At 45.8% G+C, this 17980-nt stretch overlaps 1 protein-coding gene across 2 annotated transcripts in view; it reads right to left on the reverse strand.

Annotated features, from left to right (window-relative positions):
* Positions 1-17980, reverse strand: part of KALRN (kalirin RhoGEF kinase) — a 588759-nt gene that overhangs the window by 367340 nt on the left and 203439 nt on the right. For both annotated transcript variants that reach the window (XM_007449683.1, XM_007449684.1), the window contains exons 7-8: positions 5864-6055; positions 1651-1782 (exon numbers count right to left, since the gene is read on the reverse strand). In XM_007449683.1, coding sequence (XP_007449745.1) covers positions 1651-1782; positions 5864-6055 — 324 coding nt within the window. The remainder of the gene's footprint in view (positions 1-1650; positions 1783-5863; positions 6056-17980) is intronic.

Genomic DNA, 17980 nt, shown 5'->3' on the forward strand with positions numbered 1-17980 from the left:
AGCGGGAAAGAGGTCAAGTCCAGGGAGTAGAGGGGCAGGAGGGGCACAGGGAGGCAAGGCAAGCCTGCTGGCATCCCTGATGAGGACTGAGAATCTCAGTCCTACCAACACCCATGACAACCAAGGAGTGTGCCACCAGAGCTGCCACATTGCCCAGCCTGCAGCCCGGGGAGGGCCGAGCACCCTGGAATCCTGAGGGAGAGGAGGTGCTGGGGCTGCAGCCAGTTGTCTGCGAGACCCCGAATCACTGTCTCCCTCCCCCTTGAATTTCAGCTTCCTGAGGGCAGGGACTCTGCCTTGTTTATCTCGTCCCACTCCTGGAAGAGTGCCTGACACTTGGTACTTGATAAGTATTTACTTGATAAATATTCTGACTGATTCTCTGATTAGGTCAGGCAGCATATCTTCGTTCCAGAAAAAAAGCTGAATATAAGTTGACACCATAAACCTCTCTCCGTCTTCCTTCTTCCGTCCTCACCTTCCTCTACCTATAGCTCTAAACCTCTAGGGGTGTGACCAGAGGCAAGTTATTGACACTTAACCCCTTTGGGCCTCAGTTTCCTTGTTTGTGAAGTAGGAATAGAAATGGTACGTACCCCATACAATTGCGGTAAAGATTAAATGAGTTAACACACGCAGGGCACTTAGAAGAGGGCCCAGCAGGTACTGGCTACCAAGTCTACCTTTATCATCATCAGCAGCAGCATGTTTCTCTCCTTTACTTCCTTGTCATGTTCTTTCTTTTATACTTACCCTTCTTTTGCTCTCCTTCTATACAACCTCCTTTTTTCTTCTCCTGAAAGTGGTAACATCCCTGTCTTTCCAGAACACGCAGAATAAGGGAGGGACCCTTAGATTGTGGACACAACGTCCATTATCCTGGGTTCCCCAACACTCACCCTCAGTGCTGTAACCAGTGGGGGTGACATTCCCTGCCATTCCTCACTGGATGGCAATATTTCTGGAAAGTGGCATCATCTGATTGACACCTGTGGCTCTCCGGTGCTTGGCAGATTATCCAGCGAGCATGTGCCTTTCTAATTTAAAACCATGGTGACTAGGGTATTGATAGGAATTTTAAGACCCCAAATTAATCTGGTTAACAAGGAAGCCAAAGTTGGTTTGGAGTTGAAACGGCCTTTTCCTTCCAGCAAGGTGTGAAAGGACGTGTGCTTGGTACAAGTTAAGAAGGCAGGTTTTTCCCCTTCTTAACTTGTACCGTGCTCCCAGCCTTTGATTTTTCAGCAGAAGAGCCTTTTAGTTTGTCCTTCACTTCCACAGCAGCTTCTCACTCCTGCAAACACTTATCTCCAACCTGTGGTGAGTTGTGCTCTGGGCCTCCCAGTGAGAAAATTAGTTTTGTTTTTTTTTTTTTCTTTTTGCTGTATGCAGGCCTCTCACCCTTGTGGCCTTTCCCGCTGCGGAGCACAGGCTCCGGACACGCAGGCTCAGCGGCCATGGCTCACGGGCCCAGCCGCTCCACGGCATGTGGGATCTTCCCGGACCGGGGCACGAACCCGTGTCCCCTGCATCGGCAGGCAGACTCTCAACCACTGCGCCACCAGGGAAGCCCCCACAGGCCAGTACTCTTGCCACACCTCCATACCCCTATACACAGCCAGGACCCCTGGGTGTCCACTGGGTTCTCACCTCTGTGTAGGCCTGGGTCACCTGCTCATACAAGGACTGGTGGTGGTGGATCGCCAGCTCCAGGTCCTGCATCTCAGACGGCAGGCCACCTTCGCTGCACATCTTGCACCAGGCGTCCACTCCCGACAGGAACTGGAAGGAGATGCCGGCTGGGTCAGTGTGGGAGCACTGGGGGCGGGCAATGGGCAGATTATGTACAGACGGTCAGATACCTTGGGAAGCAGCATCAGGAACTCTGGAAGCCTTCAGAGACCACTGCAGACAGTGGAGTTTTTTCTCTAATTTTACAAACACCAACCCCAGGTAAGAAGTCAGACCCAGTACCTGTTTAGGAAGTATGGTTCCCACAAAGAAAGATGTGACTATTATGAAACTGCTGGGGGTGGGAGTTGTCTTCATGCTCAACACAGTATATCCACACACTGATGATAAAATACAGGTGTGCAAACAGCTCACTACATGACATGTGTATGTGAGAGCTTCTTGTCCTGTGCACACTCACAGGTACAAGTGAGAGGCAACATGTAATGAAATGGGATGTTTCCACACATGTGCTTTATAGTGTGGACACTGAGCTGTGAAGAGTAGCAAAGAATGCCTCATTCAGGCCCATCAGGCACCCCAGGGAACCTGCAGAGACCATTCTCACAGGGGATGGAGATTAACACTCAGAAAGATCCCTGCTATTGGGTCAGAACCCCAAGGGGTGGGAGAGGGGAGGGCAGCTCAGCGGGACAGACTGTACTGTGTCTAGAGTGGCTCCTGGGGTGTGATATATAGATACAGATCTTGACAGACATCAAATTATTTAAAACTTAAAATTAACAACTGTGGGAGACTATGGGTCTCCATGCACAAAGCGTGAGCTAACTGAAATCACTCAGATTTATTGGGTGGAAAATACACCTCTAAAATGCAAATAATTCTTCACCCAACAGTCTGGAGTGGTTCTGTCTGTGATTCTTCTTGCCTGGGTGCACAGCTCCATTTAAATTAATTGCCTAAATACCTTTTTATCTCATTGCCTAGAACAGCCCATCTGAGGACAATAAAAAGCTGCCTAAATAAACGCATTGAAAAAATAGCCTTGAATCCATTGTTTGCGTGTGTGTGTGTGTGTGTGTGTGCTTTCCAGCTAAAAAGAAGCGTGGTTTATGAGTTTCCCTGAAGGACTGGCAATACTTGAGAAATTGCATTAAAAAATAGATACAAATAAAATTGCTTCTCATCCAAACTAATCCAAGTCAGGAAACAGCAAACAGAAGTTGAGTCCTCCAGTTACTCTCAATTCGGGTACTGTGTTTCTACAACTGCCTGAGTTCCCCTCTTGGTATCACGGCAGCTTTCAGTCCTTAGCCACTTGGCTGTGGCAGCTGATTTTTCATTCTGTATGTTTTTAATCGCAGTAAGCCATCTCCTAACAATTCTGGCAGAGTGCTGGGTGACACCCAGGATCAGGTTGCATGTGCTTGCTAATATCTCAGAAGCTGCTTGCTCCATCAACAACCATTTTATAAAGGAACCTGAAAGTAACTTGACAGTGTGTGTCAGTCGTGGGGGGAGCACCTCTTCAAGGTCTTTGGGATTTCTTTGTAATACTCTAACCAGAGTCCTACAGTAGATCCCACAAAATGGTCATCTCAAGGAGAGAAAGACAGAGACAGAGGGAGGCACTGAACCTCCCTTGCCAATCTGGAGAAACCTTGAACAAAGTGTGCAAATAATAGGTTGAAGAGAGAATAGGAGATCAGACATGAATATTCTCAGGTACTACCACCATCATCTTAAAAAAACAGCAACAAAAAAAGGCTAGATTTCTCTCAGTGTGTAGGGCTGCTCTTGACTTATAATACAAGTACTTTCAGTCTTTGGGAAGGTCTCAGATGGAAACAGACACAGGTGGAGGAAATACAAAGATACCAACAGATCTTTGGTGATGTCTACCATTTAAAAAACACACTAAGCACCTAATATATTCCATCTCTAATCCTTATAACAGTGCTGTGAGATTTATGATCATCCCCACATTAGAGATGAGGAAACAAGCTCAGAATGTTGAGGTGACTTGCCTAAGAGTTAATGATTAGAACTTACCTGTGTCTGGCATCAAAACCTAGACTCTTTCTTTCATTTTTTGGGGGGGGGGGGGTTCACGGGCCTCTCACTGTTGTGGCCTCTCCCATTGCGGAGCATAGGCTCCGGACGCGCAGGCTCAGCGACCATGGCTCACAGGCTTAGCCGCTCCGCGGCATGTGGGATCTTCCCGGACCGGGGCACGAACCCGTGTCCCCTGCATCGGCAGGCGGACTCTCAACCACTGTGCCACCAGGGAAGCCCAACACCTAGACTCTTTCAATTATTCCATGCTGCCTTGCATGTTAGGTGGGTAACAGAGGAAGAGTTTTAAGGTATGACCTTGTGTCTGACTCTGTGCTATCTGTGAGCTATCCAAATGTCATACAAAGAAAGAAATTTAGGGGTTAAGACCATAGGCTTTAATGTTAGACACACCTGATCCCAGATGCCTATTGATTAATTGTGTGATTTTCACAAGGGTATATTAATAAACTTTTAATAACCAGCATATATGTGTGTATGTAATACACACACAAGTGTTATAAACTTTACTGCTATAAAAGATGTGTAGCACATAATTTACAAAGAATAATAACACATAGAATGCTTATGATAAATTCCATGTAACGAATTGATTCTCACATATGCTTTTGTTTGTAAACGACAAACTTATATAGTTCTAACACAAAAGCTGGTTGATATTTTCACTTTTGTTAAGATGTAAGACAAAAGTGAAAAATACCTGGAGACCTATGTCAGAACATTACTCATTCATCAGTGATTTTAAGTGACTTCTTTGCTAAATGCAATAATAGTTTTTGAATATCAGAAGAATATTTCCTTGATTTTGTGTTCTATTCACAATGCAACAGCTATATACAGGGCACATTTTTAGGCTTAATCTGCATTTTAAAATATTTTCTCTCTCATTTTCTTAAGATTCTAGACAATCAATAAAACAACAAATCAAGCCCTGGTTTCTAACACTTGATGATTTCCATGGTGTAAAACTTTTATCTTGCCCTATTTCAGGCTACCATTGTGACATCACCAAATATGTAGTTGGGATGAGGTGATCAGTAGCACACAACTGTATACTATTTCCACAGACATAAATGTTGACAAAGAGACAAATGGTAACTCTTGCTGGCTTTGCTTAACATTCAAACAGGAAGGAACCCAGAGCCTGTTTACATTCTGCTTAGTAGTTTATTGTTTTGTGTGTGTGTGTGTGTGTGTGTGTGTGTGTGTGTGTGTGTGTGTTTGTGTGTGAGAGAGAGAGGGAGAGAGAGAGAGAGAGAGAGTGTGTGTATATAACATAGAAATAATCTCAAGAACATAGAAAATAATAAAATCTAGTAAAATAATTGAAAATGATGAGTTTTGACTATTTATTACCTTTGCTATTAATTTGATATATTTAATTTAAATTTATATAGTTTAAAGTAATGGCTATGTTTAACAACCAGCTCATAAAATTCCTGAAAATTTAACCATTGGCTCTCCCTAAGCTGGTTAGAGTCAGCTCCTGCATGCCACTGGATCTTAGGCAGGTTACTTAATCTCTCTGAGCTTCCCTGCTCCTCTCTGTAAAATGGGTTAGTAATGTCACTGGCCAATGCCAGTAAGTAAATGGCAACAAGTAATTATTATTTCTGTTCACTGTATTATTATTACATTATTATTATCCACAGCAAATGCTTCATAAAATTAGTTTCCCCCTGTTCTCAGCACTCAATGATCAGTTTAGTTTCACCCCTTTGGTCTATGCTTATGGAATGCAAACTAAGCAGTCAACACACACACACACACACACACACACACACACACACGTGCATGCGTGTGCACACACACGTCCAACAATAAACTACTAAGCAGAATAGTTAGCTATGGGTTTCTTCCTGTTTGAATGTTAAGCAAAGCCTCCAAGAGTTACCAATGTCTCTTTGGGTACACAGGGGCCATGACAGTAGTAGAACATGGGTTATTGTCAAAACTTCTCAGCACGGTCTTTGGTGTTTCAAAAAGAGAGGAGGGGCTCTCTACACCTCAGTGTATGTCCTGCCAGCCTGCCCTGCCCTGCCCCTGCCCCTGCGCTTCCCACCACCAGAGGCCACAGCAGCTCCCTTAGCCTTACCTGCTCAGCCTTCTGATGGAACACAGCAGACATGGCGAGGATGGTGCTGCGCTCATCCAGAGCAGCCGCAAAGCTCTTCCACTCCTGGTCTAGCTGCGTGGAGATCTGCTTGATTTGCTGCGAGGCGTAGTGGCCGGCCTCTGAGAGGCGGGAAGCCACGGACATGATGCGGTTGATGTTGACATAGGCGTTCTGGGAAGCAAGGGAGAGCGGGTGCTTAGTGGGGCAGGCTGAAAAGGCACCCACAGAGCACCCTGGGGTGGGGGAATACGTGGGGAAGGAGGCTACCCAAAACAAAAAGTTTGAGAGAGGCTAGTATCGGCCACATTAACATATCCATTTTGAGCCCAAAGGAGATCTTTGTTTATATTATGAAATTTCAGCAGATGGCAGGTACAGTAACTGAGCCCTTTCATTCTGAGGACCAACACAGTTTTTGTGCCAACTATTAATGCCCACGAATGCAGTCACTTTACATGGACTACCTTAATAATCCTCACAATCATCTTATGAGGTCATGCCACGGGGACAGCATGGTACTTCCAAGAGTTTCTCTCCGGAAGCAACGGCTCAGACCAGGGCAAAAGCCGGAGGAGGCAAAGGCACCTCTCTCAACTCAGGAGAGAGCTGTACCCAGGGCATTACTGCCAACTACAACAGGTCAGCAGTGCTCATCAAAGAGGACAAAGGACACACGTCACAGGATGACCACACATCTCCCTACCACCAAGTGAAGACTTTGCTGCCCCCTGTTCCTACCCCCACCAAGAGAGCAGGTGAATAAATAAATAAAGAGAGCATATGAAGCCACAATATCCATGCTAAAAATAAGATCTGTGGAGCCCTTTCTTATCCCTACATGACTTAGGAACATCTCCCCACCTGACCCCAAAAAGGCACCTGTGGGGCTCCCCTGGCCCTGCTGACTCCTCTCACCCTGTGTTTTGTTTACATTCATTCCCATCTTTGATTGCCAATTAAAAATTCATGACCATGTGTGTCATTCCTTACTAGGCCAGCAGAAAACTCTACAGGAAGAAAGAAGCCAAAAATCCCACAAACACACAAACAAAGACAGTAGTGAGCATGATTGTTTTGAACTGCTACCTCCTATTAATTGTCTGAGGTGTCAAAACAATCACGTAATATTGTAGCACCTACAGGGAGTTATTCTGACTCACACAATGTCTGTCTGAAGGAGGACTAGGGTGGCAGGTTGCTTGCACACCTTTGTTCTTTGTTATGAATCTTCTGATATGATAATAAATATTCTTCGGCAACGGCATTTTCTCTTGGCTCTATTAGCTCAGCGGTAGTTCATTAATAATGGGTAAGTTTAATGAAGGTTCTTTATTTTCCTTTCCCTCTTCCCTCATGGTCCGCATTCATGTTCGCTGTCCTGACCTCAAGCACTCCATCCCAAACCTGAGCCAGGTTGATAAGGGCTCTCTTCATTTAAAAGGTCTCTGTGGAAGTTTAAGAGGTTAACTGAAGCACTTGAACACAAATCCATCCTGATGTCTAATGATCCCCACGCGTAACCTCTTGCTTTAGTCTGGCCTGAGACCTTTCTGACTAGTATGTTTCCTTAATAGAACTAGAATATTACTAACTCTTATTATTTGAAATAACTATCCTTCAAAGACTTAGGAATCATCATCAGTCCTGTTCTCTGAGTTAGGATACGGATTCTTCTTAAAATCAAACTCTATTTATAGAACTGACAGAAAAACCAACTCTGAATTAGAAATAGAAGGAAAGAAACGGGGGGGATAAAAGACATATACTAATTTTAATAGTTCTGCCTTTTAAGGGACTAACATTAGGATTTCCACCAAATTTTCTGCTTGAATTCCACCCAAAGCAGACCTTGAAACAAGGATTTGGGGCAGACTGCTTATTTGGGTGTGATCCCAGAAAGCACAGTGAGGGAGTAGGCAAGTCAAAGAAGGAAGGGAGGCAAATAAAGAAAGGATGTGTCCATTAGTGGGTTACTGCTGTGAGCATTTGGGGGTCATCTCTCCTGAAACCTTTGAGAGACTGTGTAGAACACACTTCTGAGTGTCCCACTGGGAGATGAGGGATCTGGAGTATTTATGCACAAGTCCCATCACTCATGGTTGAAGGTCTCTCCTGGAGTCACTCCCTGGCATTTCCAGCCTGACCTACACACAGGCCAAGCATAGTCCCCAGGTCAGAGAGTGACCATGGGCAGAGAAACACAGGAAGCTGTCGCTGTGCATGGGAACCATATGCAGATGACCCTCGGGAAGGACTGAGGGGATATGAGTGGGACATTGGCAGCATCTAGTAAAGCTGCCCTTCCAAACCGGATTTGAATCCTGGAAACCCTCCCCATGCCACACACATTTCTCCAACTCTATCTAGTGTGGTTGGGTTTTCCTGGGAAAGACCTTCGTATCCTTTGGCCAGAAGGGAAGCAAGAACAGCGATAAGACAGGGCATGGCCTGTCCCCCGGGTCTCTCGTGTGCATCTTATGGATGCCTGGCCCTTTGTCATCACTGACTGTTTATAGTCTCTCCCCACAGGGAAGTTGGGGAGGTGTGTTTCTGCTCACTTTTAGGAAGAACTTTCTAGCTATTACAGATGTTGAACTGTGGCTGCCTCTGGAGGCTGTTAACACCTTGTCACTCCTTCAAATATTTATGGAGAGTGGGCCAGGCTCTGTGTTGGGGGCTGTGGGAGATCAAAGACAAAGAGGAAAGAGACAGGATTCCTGCCCTCAGGGGCTCACAGCTGAGACTTAAAAAAAGTCCTCAAATAACTGTAATTTAAGCAAAATGAAGTAAGTGTTACGACAGAGGTAGAGGAAACTAGCAGTGGGGATGCAGGGGGAAGGGATATGAACCACTGGCAAGGATGATGAGAAGGGGCTTCCTGCACAGAAGGGGGTGGTGGGGTTGGCAGTCCTCCAAGGCCCCCTTCAACCCTTAAGCCTGTGATCATAAATGAAAGCTAAAAACAAACAAACAAAAAAAGACCACAGCTTACATTTCACATTCTAGAGACTAGCACAGTAAATGCCTTTTTGTTTCCTTATCAGTGGGCAGAGAGATGTCTTACTAAAGCTAACAAATGATTACACTTCACACAAGAAGTAGAGGCAGTATTCCTCACAAAAGAGGGATAAGTATAATGTTGACTCATGAATTCGCTCCCTGTGCTTCTCTACAGCCCCTTTGAAGAACAGCAAAATGCTGCAGGCAAGTCACATGGCCCAAGTTCATCATCACCTTCTTTATCTCCCTCCAGCTTAGAACCTGAGACAAATAGGCAGAGAGATTCTAAACTGGAGTCACAAACCAAATGACAAGAGAAGAATGGCAGAGAAGGTCTCACGTGACTTAAAAGGACAGAGCAAGGTTAAGAGTCCAAATAAACAGGGTGCTTAGTCTTAGGCACAAATGACATGTCATGGCCTTGGGTCAATCCCTTTGTGTAGTTTTTCTGTGTCACTGTTTATGCCTCTGTTAAAGAGCACCTGGGACTCCCGTTTGTCCTGGGGACATGGCCAGTGGGAATGGATATTTTGACTCTTCATGGCCTTTCCATTTTCTACCAGCTGCCTCCTCTACGCCCTCCCACCTGCCGGGCTCTGCCGTTCTTCCCTGCCAGCCTTCAATGCCCTTCCAGCTGCAGAGCTGTCCGTCAGTCAAGGGCATCAACGTTGCCGGGTCAGGAGTCAGATGTGAGTTCTCGTCCAGCCCTGGCACTCACTTAAGATGTCACTTGCCTCCTCTGTGCCTCAGCTTCCTCACCTGTAAGATGAACTAAAGATCTCAGACATTCCATTTCTGAGTAAGCAGTGTCCAGTGTCAGTGCCATATAACCAGGCCTCCAGGTGTACCCTGTTCATGGAGGGCACGCAGGTTGAACGTAGAGAGAACTTAGGCGGTCACAGTCTTCTGTCTCATCTCCAGTGGCTGGGGGAATACTGACTAAATCTAGACCTCATTCTATGGAGGAGATGGGGCATACACTGAAGCAACAAGGGAAACAAAGCTGTCAAGTGTCCACGTGCAATGGGATGGTTTTAAACAGAAGAGGAACGTGATCTGGTTTATGCTTTCAAAAACCTGCTCTGTTCACTAAAGGGCTGGCAAGGGGACACCTACGTGGAGTGAGACCAAGAACAGCAGTGCGGCCCACCCCAGAGGGACAAGTAGCCCAGCCTCGGCTGTCCACATGCCTCAGCCCCTCAGCCCAGCTCTGCTTTCTGCACTGTCGTGCCAGGGCCACAGCTCGAGCCGGGTGACCAAGGGCCAGCTGCTTCCCTCCCCCTCTTCTCTGCAGCCCCTTCCCCTGAGCCGAGCTGCCTAGACTAACCAGCTTCCCTGGTCAGAAATGAACAACATGACTAATAATTCTAGCTTAGTGAGTATCTTCTTAAACTCTTACCTCAAAACTGCTTTATGAATTTAAACCCCTCCCACCATATCAGTGCTGCTATTATTATTATCATTATTCAAAGTATTGCACTGTCCAAGGTTTAAACACCATCTACCCTGCAGAGTGCAATGTACCTGCAGCCTGGTCTGCTGCATCCTCCATCCCACCCTATCTGCCCTCAAAGGGTCTCCTCCAATCATTTCGGTCACAAATAGGAAAAATAACTAAATTCCAACAGAATCTTCCTAGCTCAAAACCCTCTATATTTACACCCTGCCCCCACTTTTGTTGCCTACAAAATTCTCTGTTTTCTCATTTCACCCCTGCAGCCATTAAGTGGAGATCACAGGATGGGTGGCTAGACCCTTCTCCTGAGGTCTTGTCTCCTGCTGTGATTAACTGAAATCTGTGGAACAAAGTCATTCTGCTGAAAGAACCATTTGGCAGAATCCTTTTTTTTTTTTTAAACCTGGCTTAAGCTTGATGAAAGTTTTCAGCCCTGCCAAAGGCTCTCACTTTGAACCTGGCTCCTGGCTGCCCTGACTGGCTACAAAAATATGCAAAGTTGCTTGCAAGATAATGATAACTCTCCACTTAAAAACCCAGCTAAATTTTCTCTTTAAATGTAGTCTCTTATGTGGTATACTCTGAAAGAGATACTGGCTCTTCTAGAAATAATCATTTGATGCAAGCTATCATTTTGGTAACCCTAGGGTCTGTGTCAGGGGCTGATTGTAAGAGCAGATCATTTCTGAGTACACGTATTATTTGAATCCCATTCACTTCACTCCTAAAATAAGGAGTGAATTTTACACTCCTGTAGTTGTAGGTCCCCACCCTGAATCATAAACTCCCTCCTGTGGGTTACATGAGATAACATAAAGCATCCAGTCAGTTGCCTGGCATATAACTGATAACTCAAAGAATGTCATATCTTTTCCCACATCCAATTCCAGCACATTGGTGTTAACTCTCCAAGTTAATTGCAAACCAAATCAAAGTATTAGTAAAAAGTAAAACAAAAATCTATTAACGATTCCAACTAGAGACAAATACTCCAATGAGTCCAGAGTCCCACTGTGCTTCACAGGAAGCTTGCCACAAAGTCCCCTACTCTTCCTGAGGAACACTGCCTTGCACAGGGGCCTGCCACATGGGCCCAGCCCCACAGCAGGCAAAGCTGGCCGAGCTGCCTGTCAGCCCACTGCCCTGCAAACTACAGCCCCTGTGTTGGCAGATGCCCTACCCCTAGGATTCAAGAGTCTAGGGCCCTGAACTGTGCACAGATCTGTCTTTGACCCAGAAAGATTGGAGAGTTCAGAATCAGCCAGTGACTAGCTCTGTGATCCATGCCCTTTCAACCTTAAGTCAGAAAAATAGAGGCCTTTGTCTCTTGGGATAGCCTTCTTAAGGTATCTCCACTACCTTGACATGTGTGAGCCACACCCAGAGCACCCAGAAGTGGGAGTGTCCCATGTTCACACAAGGGGACAGATCCATCTCCTTATCACTGGCCGTAGCGCAAAAGGTGGCAGAAACCTCCTCCCCAGGCCAGGCGTGGCGGCCCCGTCACTTTGTTGTCCAGGGGGGATGTTTCTCCTCCTCACCTCCAGCACAGCAGAGGGGAGTCACTGAAGAGCTGTCTCATCTCTGCAAGGAATGAGTCCTGGGCACATGGTTCTCAATTCCATTCTGCTCAACGGGGCTGCAGCTTTTAAATTATCCTCACGAAAACGGAAGTTGTGATCTGTCAGATCATCACAGAAGGTGAGGTCAACTACCACAGAGGGGCCACTTTCCTGAAAGCAGCTCAGTCCTCTAGACAAGCCCTGGAGACCTTGTCTCTCCAAATCCAAAACTCCAAGGAGGGAGGCCAGGCAAACAACCGGCCAAGGGCCAGGGTATTCAGTAAAATCATTTGGGTAAAATGCAAACCGAATGTTAAATCAAAATGTGAACTATAAAATACATAAACAGTACAGCCTCAGCTGAGAAAAATATTATGCAAACCAGGGAAGCACACCCAAAGGTTACTGAACGCTATTTTGTACTAAATATGCATAGTGGCAGCGGGGTTGAGGGGAGACTTCTTTAGGGTCTTTTTCTCATCTTAATTCTCTTGTGCATAGAGAAGCTTTTTTATTTTATTTATTTATTTATTTATTTATTTTGCTGTACGCAGGCCTCTCACTGTTGTGGCCTCTCCCATTGCGGAGCACAGGCTCCGGACGCACAGGCTCAGCGGCCATGGCTCACAGGCCCAGCCACTCCGCAGCATGTGGGATCTTCCCGGACCGGGGCACGAACCCGTGTCCCCTGCATCGGCAGGCGGACTCTCAACCACTGCGCCACCAGGGAAGCCCTAGAGAAGCTTTTTGAAAAAATAATTTTGAGATTTTATATATATTTATATAAATATATATACACACACACAGTAATTGGGGGAAAATGTTCTTAAAACTATACAGAGGAAATATACATTATTTTATCCCCCAGCCCTTTCCCTCCTCAGTCAAAACACCAAATGTCTATGAGTGATGGAGCTAAGGGAGAATTTATGTTCAACCTTCTAATTTTATCAAACTCATTCTCTTTACTGACACACAAAGGTTGTTTCTAGTTTTTGCTTTTGGTTTTTTCCCCCTCTACAAATAATGCTAGGGGTTGCAGTTTATTTTTAATGGCCAGAAAGTTCGTTCGGTTAATGAATACATTTGTTCAATAAAGTTCTTGGTGAAAACGAAAAACGTCTTTATTTTTACTTAGAACCGAACGAACTTTCTGGCCAAACCAATAATAGATTTGGTATTTAAAATATTTTTTAGTTTTAAAAATTATTTTAATGTGTCTTTAATTTTTTTTAAATTTATTATTATTATTATTATTATTATTATTATTATTATTTGTGGTACACGGGCCTCTCACTGTTGTGGTCTCTCCCGTTGCGGAGCACAGGCTCCGGACGTGCAGGCTCAGCAGCCATGGCTCACGGGCCCAGCCGCTCCGCGGCATGTGGGACCTTCCCAGACCAGGGCACAAACCTGTGTCCCCTGCATCGGCAGGCAGACTCTCAACTACTGCGCCACCAGGGAAGCCCTAATTTATTATTATTTTATTTTATTTATTTGTTTATTTTTGGCTGCATTGGGTCTTTGTTGCTGTGCATCGGCTTTCTCTAGTTGTGGCCAGCAGAGGCTACTGTTCGTTGTGGTGCACGGGCTTCTCATTGCGGTGGCTTCTCTTGTTGCGGAGCACAGGTTCTAGGTGTGCGGGCTCAGTAGTTGTGGCACGCGGGCTCTAGAGCACAGGCTCAGCAGTTGTGGTGCACGGGCTTAGTTGCTCCGTGGCATGTGGGATCCTTCCGGACCAGGGCTCAAACCCGTGTCCCCTGCATTGGCAGGCAGATTCCCAACCACTGCGCCACCAGGGAAGCCCCCTGTATCTTTAATTTTAATAGATTTGGTCAGGGTGCAATCCATGAAAGCTGTAACTACTCAAATGTCCCTGTATCTTTTTGCTTTGGTAAAGCATTTGTTTTACAAGTAAAGTACAATTTATGTACACGTGAAATAGGCAAGTTTTAGTGAGCAAATTATGCTTTAAGAAGGAAGAGAATACAAACACACTTCAGTTAAAGTTTTTAGAAGCCAAGTTCATAGAATAATCTCATTTTACAGTTAGAAAAAAAAAAAAACAACAGACATTTCTTGCTTGAATCCACCTAGTAGGTAATTAAAAAATCTGTTTGATCAATTAAGTGGTGTATTCAAAGTCACAAAAAGAGAGGCAAATTGGGACTAGACTCAGGGCTCCTGATTCCTACTCTGCATGATCCTTCTGCTTATACTACCTTTTTCTCATGCCCTGCAGATAATATTAATTTAAGTTTTTATTTTGTAACACTCAAAGAGAGCAATGAGGAGAATTATTTGGAGATTTTCCCATACAGCTATCAGAGGCTTCATGAGTAACATTCAGAATCAGTAAGAAATAGATTGTGCCAAAGCAATGGAAAAAGCTGAACCTCACCTCCTTTTTCCAGATTAATAGTACCATGTGATCGCTTACATCTTTGCTAGTACGAAACCCACTTTGGGTCCTGAAGCTGTTAAAGCATCAGCTTATGATTAATTAGTTGAACATTACCATGTAAACCTGCTGATCCCACCTCAAAACATATGGACACCGGGATAGGAACATCTGGAATAAGAACTGTCCACACTTGAAACTCTACTACAATAGCTATGAGATGCGGTGAGCTCTAAACGAAACCTCTAACTTCTGCCTCCCTCAAACCACAGGGTGCCCTCTAGGGAACAAAACAGGGCAGCTGATGGATGACTATCTGGTCAGGGCTGGCCAAACAGTAGGTCAAACCATGTGGAAGCCATCTGTCACTGTCGGGCAGAGAGAGGAAAGAAGCTGGAACAGCCCTGGTGCTCAGCAAAGATAACACTGGCTTGTGAATCCCTCTGTCTCTCTCGCCTGGCTTGCTGTAGCAGTGCTTCCTCCAGCAATTGCCTTACAAACCATTAAGCAGCCATGAAAACAAACGCCTGGCCATATGTCCGAGGGCCAAGGAAACCCAGGAGCAGATTTAAGTAAAAGAGAAAGCCTTCTGTCTCTCCTCTCGCAGCTCTGAGTGAAACTTCCTTAAAAGGGTGAGTGTCTTTGTATGAGGCATTATTGCAGGATTGAAATGGTAGGGAGGGATGGGTACAGCTGGAATTAGATTCAGGGAGGCCAGCAGGGAAAGAAGCTGGAAACAATGTAGCTCTTCTGAGTTAGGATGTAGTAATTTCAGGCTGCCTTTAAGGTTGGAATGAGAGGCTATAAAACTTCACAGAAACACATTAACCAGTATTTTATTTCCCAGGCCTTTCTTCTGCATTCTCTTAGCTCTTCAGAGCTTGGTCCTGGCCTCAGCACAACCCGGGAACTGGTTAGAAATGCAGAATCTCAGGCCCTTTCCCCATCTTCTGGATCAGAATCTGCATTTTAACAAGACTGTCCCAAGTGATACGTATGCACATTAAAGTTTGAGACGCTCTACAGATGGGAACTATGAAGAGATGTGTCCCGAACAAGGAGAAGTATTTCTTTTACCACTCCTGACCCTGACAATGATAAGAGCTGAACATTTGCCAAGCATAACATCATATGCCAAATGTTGTGCTTAAAATGCATGATCACATTTCATCCTCACAACATCCCTGGCAAAGGTACCAACACTATCCTCCATTTATGGACGAGGTAGTGAGGCTCTGAGAAACTGAAATCACTTGCCTATGATCTCACAACTGGAAGGAAATACAGAACCACGGTTAATAGCACCAAGTGCCCTTGTTCTTTCCCACTGTCCTGTTTTACTTTGCCATAAATGTGAAGGCAGTTGAGCCAACCAAAGGTGTCCCTCAAGGGAGATGATGAAGAGAAATTGCTCCCAAAGATTCACAAACTCATATCCCAGAAAAATAGGGCTCCTGGAGAGAGAATTCAATAAAAATTTCTACTTCTCTGAAGCCTCGCCACTGGGGTCCATGACTTGCCCTTGGAATTCCCAGAATAGCTCAGCTCCAGAATGGGCAGGAGCCTGGCAGGTGGACTTTTCTTGTCCTCTCCCTCCTTGGAAGAATCATCTCTACCTGTAAATCCAAGGCCAGTCACCCTGAGGAACAGGTTCCTGTCTCCACAGAACCACAGTAAAGCTCAGGATTAAGGCAATTCTTTGCCCCTTTACTCAATATCGTGATTTACTGTCAGAGTCTTAAGTCTGCTTTCCTATTTGTTTATTCAACCATTCATCCAGTAATTCAAGGCACTGTGCAAGCAGGGAACAAGCAGACAAAACTCCTATGCTCATGGAGCTTACATTTTAGAAGAGTCAGACAATAAGGTAATATCTACTATATATTTCTTATTTCAGTGCTATACAAAATATAGCTGGGAAAAGGATAGAGCATGGTGGGGCTGGGAAGTGCTACTTAAGATAGAGAAGTCAGGGCAGGCTGACCCCTGAAACTGAGGGTGACACTGGAGCTTAGCCCTGAATGAAGTGAGAGAATGAACAGCCAGGAAGAGGCTCCAGGTAAGGAAACAGCAGGGGCAAAGACCACAAGGCAGGAATGACCTTGAAGCGTTTAAGAAACAGCAAGAGGGGCTTCCCTGGTGGTGCAGTGGTTGAGAGTCCGCCTGCCGATGCAGGGGACACGGGTTCGTGCCCCGGTCGGGGAAGATCCCACATGCCGCGGAGCGGCTGGGCCCGTGAGCCATGGCCGCGGAGCCTGTGCCCCGCAACGGGAGAGGCCACAACAGTGAGAGGCCCGCGTACCGCAAAAAAAAAAAAAGAAACAGCAAGAAGCCCAGGGTGACTGGAGCAGATGAGTAGGTGGTAGACGATGAGACTGGAGGGGGAACGGGCGTCCAGACCACACAGAGCCTCGTAAGCCATGGGAAGGGACTTCAGCTTTTATCCTGAGAAGGATTAAAGCATTTTGAGCACAGGAGTGACATACTTTTGGCAGCATCGCTAGGGCTGTTATGTTAAGAATGGACTGTAAGGAAACAAAGGTGGAAGCAGGGAGACCAGATAGGAGCTACTACAATAGTCCAGGCAGGTAATGGCTGTGCAAGTGGTAATAAGTGGCCAGATTCTGGATATACTTTGAGGGCAGAACCAAGTGGACTTGCTGATGGAAATCCTTTAGTTCTTCCTCATTTCTGGGCCTCTGGCTGGGTCGCGAACTCTGACCTCTGTTTTGTTTTCTTTTTTTGGGCACTTCTCCCTTCTCATCTGCCTATCTAGTCCTGACCTCTCAGTTCTTGAATCTTCTGATTTGTAAACGTCTTGCCTGTATGTCCCTGATCAGTCTCTGTCCCTTGTCTGGTACTCCTGGTCGGCTATCAGCCATGCTCCAGAAAGGCATATGCAATGTTGCTGCTACTTATTATTATCAATACTTCTTGTGTCGTGCTTTACAGTTTAAGACCTTTCGTGTACATTATCTCATCTGACGTGCTAGGTTTCACAGACCATTTCATGCCTTTCATTCGGCTCCAGGAGACCTCAGAGAAGAGGCATGAGTCAGCTTTGGCTGAATTTCAGACAAATTAACTCCTTGGCAGCTACAGACCTGGCAGAGAGCAGGCACTGGCTGCATGTATGTCAAAGTGTGTGGGTAAATTGAGCTACAAGGCTCAGGGGGTAAACACCCAGAGGGCACAGAAAATATCCTGAGGGTAAGGGACATGCTGACAGAGGGCCCCCCAGAGTAGTGGACTAAAGCTAGAAAAAAGGTACCAAGGGTGTTGGACAGAGAACCAAGAGTGAGGTGGGAGAGGAGGGAAACCTGTGCGCTGGAGGGGGTGAATGATCAGGAGAGAAGGCTGAACCAGGCCAGTGCCAGCCACGAGTCAGAAATCTGTATGGTCAGCCAAGCCCTGCAGGTCAGCTCAGAGAAGTCTTTCAGAAGGGACCTAGGCCACGTGACTGGGCAGCAAGGTGAGGGGAGCCAGCATTGTGCAGCAGGGTGACACTGAGTGGTACAGAGTGATGCTTTGCCTCTGCCAAGGAGCTTCCCTCTGTTTCTGGTTTGAATAGGGGCCAATCCCCAAAACATGGCTGATTAGAGTCTGGTGGGTAAAGAAAAATGGGGCACCTTGGAGAGGCTGGAGTAGGGAACAAGAAACAGAGAGTAAAGACAGAT

Source organism: Lipotes vexillifer, unplaced genomic scaffold (assembly GCF_000442215.2).
Source record: "Lipotes vexillifer unplaced genomic scaffold, Lipotes_vexillifer_v1.1 scaffold1378, whole genome shotgun sequence".
Lineage (NCBI taxonomy): Eukaryota > Metazoa > Chordata > Mammalia > Artiodactyla > Lipotidae > Lipotes > Lipotes vexillifer.